Here is a 6,897-nt window from a genome sequence, read left to right as displayed (position 1 = left end):
GGAGATGGGATGGAAGTTGTGCGCTCCTAAGCAGGGAGAGTAGGTAGGGTGGGAGTTGCTTCGCGAGGAAGTCGTGCGCCTCTAAGCGAGGGGGAGGAGATGGGGTGGAAGTCGCTTCACGTGAAAAGTCGTATTTCCGAGGGGGTAACCACTTAATGTAATCGTGGGACAGAGTCCTCGAAATCATTATAAAATTCATATTAAATTTCTATGTATAATCCAATAATTACGTATGCAACCGCGATAAATCATTGTATAATATTAAATAAATTCGTATATTATACCAAACGACTTCATATGTAGCGAAAAAAATTATTTGTAATCAGATGAATTCATATGTCATGTAATCTGTGGGACAATATTTCAGCTAATGGTTACCCCCTCGCGTATTTCCTTAATCGATCCGGATTTTAGTCAATATTGTCATATGAAAAAAATTTGTTTTTCATTTCCCGAAATTAAGACTGTAAGTTTTTTTATTTCTTACATCAAAAACTTATATGTAAAGTATTTCAGATCAATCGCGAGCAGGAGTCATTCGGAACTACACTCGAAAAAAAAAAACGTGATCAAAACATGTCTCCCTCGAAAGCATTCCACTTTCATCTAAAATATTTTTTCGTATCTTTCATATTTTCTGAGGTATTTGACCCATTACGTTCGAAATAAAACACTCTGTACATAAATGCATATATGATAATTACAAAATTGTTTGTAATTGTAACATGCACATATTGTTATACAAAGAATATCAAAAAGCTATCATGAACCAACGTTTAGATGTTAAATGCGGAATAATACATAGTCGTCATAAATAATAAAAATCAACAATAATAATAATAAAAAAAATATATAGATGGTATAATTAGATTCAGTTGAATAAATCTATGTACATGAAGCTGCCTTTCCGAGTCAAACACTGGTAGTTCGTGTGTAAATAAATTTATTCGATAATTTCGTTACCAAACGTTTCAATCCTCGCTTCGGATCCTTATCAATATATAAAATTCGATAACGTATCATTGATTTTCCCGGAACGCTAATTACAAACATATATCCGTTAATTATTAAATGTTTAAAAAAGATATTTAACATAATGAAATTTTTTCGATAATACAACACTCTCATACCTATTACAAATGATAGTATTTATAATTTAATAACCTACATGTAATGTTGAGATTAGAAAATACGAAATTATCGTGTGAAAAGACGGAACACATCTGAACACAAATAATATTTCCGTCCTTTCATCCTAAAAACAAAGTAAAGAAAAATTGAAGAGAGAGAAATTCATTAGTCTATAAATAATCATTCACAGTTCTTATTTAACAAATCTGTGTCCGTTTGCATGTTCGAATTATTTTTCTGTTTCTGAATATGAATCATTTCCGAGATAAGTCTTTTGTCTAACGTATTTTCCTCATCAAGTATTTTTATATTATTCCAATCAAACTCATAATAATAACTCATAATAATAATAATAAATTATGCAGATATTTCGATCTTTAATGTATCATTAAGTCATTAGTGATTAAAATCTACATAAATGTCATTGCCATGTCATAAACATAAAAAGTCGTTGATATGTACATTGGAAGTGATTGTCTTCCTTCAAACTCTCCAAATTATTATAAGTATATTACGATAAGACAATTACATTTCCATTACAATTGGAATATGTAGATGCGAGGACAGCCTGGATGCAAAACCGTGTACTCTCGGCATTTGCAAATTATGTGTCTAAAATGTATTACATCCTCAATCCAACAAATTCGCAACAATTTTAATTTGTAACAAACGATTTATAAAACAGTTCAAAATTAAAAATTAATTGAACAATTCTTGTAACCATTCTCCTTGCGAATCAATGAGTGGTTAATTTACTAACTGTAACTGTTAAAATTAATTGTTGCAAATTTGTTGAATTTGAGGATGCAATATATTTTTGGACAACTTGCAAATGTCTGAGAGTACATGGATTGGTACCCAGGTTATCGCATCTATACATATTCTGCGCAATTATATTGGAAATGTAATTGTCTTATTGTAATTGTAGTGGAAGAAAATAGGTGAACAATTTAAGAGATGCACAATAGCCAATTTGGTTATAACCAATTAGAATTTGTTCTAAGAATGCAAAAAGTAATTGAACACAATTAGATTGGACAGAATTGAATCTATGACAGAATTGGATTTGCTGGCTAATTGCTCTGAATTGTCGTTATGCGCGTTGTTTTATTTGTATTCTTTCACCATGGTTGTAATATGCTTATAATAATATGGAGAGTTTAGAAGAGGATAAATCACTTTCAATGTATACATCAACGGATTTTGTTTACGACATGGTGATGATATAGATTTTAATCTGTATTATCATTGACAATGATCAAATTAAAGGTCGAAAGGTCTGTAAAATTTATTGTTAATTTTTATTATTTATGACGACTGTATATTATTTCTGCATGTAACATCCAGCGTTGGCTCATGATAGTTTTTTGATTCTTTGACGTATTGAATTTTTAATTTTATTGAGCTGTTAGTTACTTTATATTTTTGTATAATTATAAGTATAAAATTCTTCTCAAGCCAGAGACTATTTACCGTTTGTTACAAAAAATGTTACATTACCAAAATTATTCCACATATTATTGCTCGCTTTCAACATCTGTACCATATCCCTTTATATTGTGAATATTCGAACCTGGGAACTCTAATATTGCATTGTTATGGAAAAGTGTTATTAACATTTTCTTTGGCATCCTTGCTTTTACACTCCATGGACTATTGATTATATTGTCGATAACATCAATAATTTTTCCCTTTTTTGAAGGTGTATCAGTAAACTCCGTATTTTCTATCTTGTCCAGTTTTGTAACATTTAGGTCTACAACTTCTTCGTTAAGATTGGAAGAATCTTCTACGTCCGATACATTCTTATCTTTTAATTTCTTGCTTTTTTTATCCTTTTTTGCTAATTTTTTGGTATTTGAAGTTTGTTCTTTGTCAGCGTTTTCCTTATCAGAGATTTCTCTCTCTATATTACATATATTAATTTCACTCGAACATTCTTCTTTGTTGACGTGTTTTCTTTTTTTCTTCTTTTGTTTAGTTTTTTCTAACGATTCTTCTTCTTCAGTCACAGGAACTGTGCACTGCAATGTTTCAATTATTACTGCAGCCTTATTTTCACTCTCGATTAAATAATCATTTTGTTGTTTTGAGTTTGATTTATCCGATATCTTAATATCTTGTTGATCATTATTTATTTCAGTTTGAATATGTTTTTCATTCTTGCAATTTTCCTTATCTTTTTTCTTTTTCTTTTTACATTTATTAGATAGTACCGTTCCTTCTTCTTTACTGTCTTTAGTTTTTGGGATCTTTTTATTGCTAATTACTTCTATAATTTCAATATCTGGTTTTTCGTTTATGGTACGAAGTACTGTAATATCTTCAACTTTGCCTCTTTTCTCTTTTTTATCTTTCTTCTTTTTTTTCTTCGATTTTTGTTCCGCATTGTCCATTTCCCCATTTTCAATAATATTAGAATCTAAAGTATTTCCTGATTCTATAATAATCTCAATTTCCTTTTCTGGTGACTCTTGTATCGTTTCCAGATTAGACGTTTTACTTATTCTCCTCTTCTTAATTTTTTTATTCTTGTGTTCGTTCAACTCATTATCATTAATTTCTTCGGGTAATACTAGTATGTCTAACGCTTCGTTAACAATTCCGTTTATTGTAGAAGTCGCAATGCTCTCGTGTTTTCGTTTCTTTTTATTCTTCTTATTTTCAACTTCAAATTTATCCAATGTGGCTTCTCCTTTCTTTTTCTTCTTAGTAGAATTTACATTATATTTGTACAACATGACATGATCATTAAATGTTACGCGTTTCTTGTTGTTTCTTTCGTCAGTCAGATCTAAACCACAATTTTCAAGGCCAAGCTGTGCTCTGAATACTTCAAATTTCTTGCCATTGCAATCCTCCTCAGACTTTGTGTCTAGATTAAGAGCTGGGTTAGTAAAACCATTTTTATAATCACTATCAATAGTTTCAGTTTTTAATTTTTTTCTAGCATTATTTTTATCTATTTCAATGATATGCAAATTATCACCTTCAAAATCCTTCTTTCTTTTCTTTATAGACTTTGCAGAAGAGTCATTGGTATTACAAGCAGTTTTTAAAGAACTATTCAATCCCAAGCAAGGATTATCAAAAGCATAATTGCTCTTATCATCAGAGTTTTTTGACGCTCCATAATTAGACACTGATGTATCTTCTGTTTTTAGTGTAAATTCGAAACCAATGTGTTGATTATTTTCACTTTCAGAATCAGTTGTTCGATCAGTTATACTTGATAAGTTCGTATCGGTTTTTGGTTTTACATTATATTTCAAGTAATCAGTCATATCATTACTATTTAACTTAAGTTTGAAGTAATCAACCATATTACCTCCATTAATTGTGTTGACTCCATACCAATTGTCTCTGTTGTCAGCTTCTTTTTCCGGGATATTATTTTTTTCTATCATGACTTGAGTTTTGTCAATTAATTCTTTTTGGCCAAATATATTTGCCAAATCTTTTGATTTATATCTATTTACATCTTTGCCGCGTGTAAACTTCTTGTAACTGCAAATAAAGTAATTTATTTTTTAAATGATATAATAAGAAACATTTATTAGTATTTTTATTTAAAAAAATATTAGTATATTTCCCTATAAATACTTAAACATCATAAAAATTACTTTGAACTTTGTCTAAATCCGAGTGTATACACATCTTATATTTATATATTATATTTACAGAAATTAGAAAATAATATGCTTACTGTACACGAGCATGACTTTGTTTAGATTTTAGTTCAATAGACTGTTCATTGAAATTAGCATCCGTGTCTACTGACTCTTCAAGAGCATCTTGATTTTGATTTCCATTAAGTTGCTGCAAAAAGCCTCCAAATTTCTCTTGATGTTCAGTCCATGCCTCAAAACTTTTGTCATATCCTATACCTTTAGAAAGGGAATAAGATTCTGCTTAAACATTAACTGTTAAAAATATCATGAAATTTAATGTACATTTAAGTTACACAAATTAAATTCAATTTAATGACATCACATTAAATTTTATATCTATAATTGAAATTTGTATATTTGCGTATATGTACATGAAATTGTGACTGCAGTCAAAGTTTCACTACAAATGCTTTGAAACGTTTGATTGACCAATTAAAAGAACAAATTTTACAAATTAATCAATCGAAAACCGCTTTAAAACATTTGTAGAATCAAATTCATTGTATCAAATTCATTGTACTTTTCATAAAATTTTATGAAATTTACTATACTTCTATTAAACTATGTGGATTTGCACGAAATTTAATAAATGTGAACATTATATTTAAGTTACTTGTAACTTCACTTTCATCTCATTAGCAGCATTAAATATTTTTAATGTACCTGCTTGAAATTTATTTCCATTACATTTTTTTTAACAGTATGACACTTCTGAAATAATTAGCTTCTATGTGAAAATTATGAATGTTTTAGTTACCAGTTGTATCATTCTTGTATGATGTATTAGAAAATTCTGTAATGCCTTGTTCGTTAATGCCAAGTCCCTTTCCTTTTGTCCAACCCATCTTCTCCAACATTCTCTGGCCAAATTTGTTGGTGTCTATTAATAAAGTTGTCGACATATTAATACAGAAAATCAATACAAATCAAAGTCACAAATTTATGTATAATGGATCCAATATTCAGACATGTAATAATTTATAAGTCATCAGAGAAATAAATTCTTCATATCCACAGCTTTTATATACCTTGAAATATATGATAATTATACACTTTAGCTATAGCACCTTAAAAGAATTGTAGGAAAGCTATATTATTAAAAACGCAAAAAAGTTTAATAGCTTAGTAAAATTTTTGGTGCAAAATCAAGCCAGCAAAAAAATTAGTTTTGAAAAAAAGAACGCAGATAAGAAAGAGACATAAAATAAAAATATTGAATAAAATATAAATTTGAATTATTTTGTTAAAATTATTTAAAGTCTGCAAGTTTTAAACTATAAACATTAGATATAATATTTAAAAAATTATAACAATTATTTGGAATAGGAGCAGTTTAAGGAAATTGTGAGCAAATTTTGAAATTCCAGACTTTTTTACATTTTCCCCTGACTTTTTCCAATTTCCATGATAAATTTCAATTTTCCTAATTTTTTCCAGTTTTCCCCGTTTTCCAGGTCTGTGGCAACCCTGTGAAAGAATCTGACAGAAAAAAATCAGGGAATGTTCTACAAAGAGAGATATTGAGCATTCAAGTCGACTAAAGTGTTACTACGTAACACGATCATTAATCTGTCATGTAAGACAGTGGAGTATAGACTAGTGCTTATTGGTTCAGAGCTACCTCGAACAAAAAACAAATAACATCCTATCCGCTTGTGGTCTAATCGCCTAGAAGTTGTAACCTAGATAGTGTCCACTTGGAATATTTCTAACTCATGAAGACAGTAGGGTGTGAGAACAGTCTTTTTAGAGCAGTCTTTTTACTGTTTATGCTGCAACTTCCAGACAATTAGGCCCCAAGTGTGTGTGAGTAGGATATGTTATTTCTATTTTGTTTGGGACGGTGTAGCCGCCTCGAAACAATTATAGACCTTGTTTCGCGGCTGACAGGTTTCCTAACATCAATAGTCGTCAACTTTAATGCTTAATATCTCGGTTAGTGGAACAGAGCGACACTTTTTTGCCAGATTCGTTCATGTGCAAAAATGCGTCGTTGAATAAGCCTAATTTTATTGACTTTTGAGGTGCTGTAGCTAAACTGTATAATTATCATATATATATATATATATATATATATATATAATTTTAAAAATAA

At 29.5% G+C, this 6,897-nt stretch overlaps 1 protein-coding gene across 1 annotated transcript in view; it reads right to left on the bottom strand.

Moving 5' to 3' along the window:
- Positions 1–1,563: 1,563 nt before the first annotated feature.
- Positions 1,564–6,897, bottom strand: part of LOC108771113 (uncharacterized) — a 5,992-nt gene continuing 658 nt past the window's right edge. Inside the window, exons 2-4 of the mRNA XM_018523018.1 lie at positions 5,560–5,682; positions 4,838–5,018; positions 1,564–4,638 (exon numbers count right to left, since the gene is read on the bottom strand). Coding sequence (XP_018378520.1) covers positions 2,649–4,638; positions 4,838–5,018; positions 5,560–5,682 — 2,294 coding nt within the window. The 3' untranslated portion in view covers positions 1,564–2,648. The remainder of the gene's footprint in view (positions 4,639–4,837; positions 5,019–5,559; positions 5,683–6,897) is intronic.

The sequence above is a fragment of the Trachymyrmex cornetzi genome, unplaced genomic scaffold (assembly GCF_001594075.2).
Source record: "Trachymyrmex cornetzi isolate Tcor2-1 unplaced genomic scaffold, Tcor1.1 scaffold1391, whole genome shotgun sequence".
NCBI lineage: Eukaryota > Metazoa > Arthropoda > Insecta > Hymenoptera > Formicidae > Trachymyrmex > Trachymyrmex cornetzi.
This window is presented reverse-complemented; position numbering and strand designations above follow the sequence as displayed.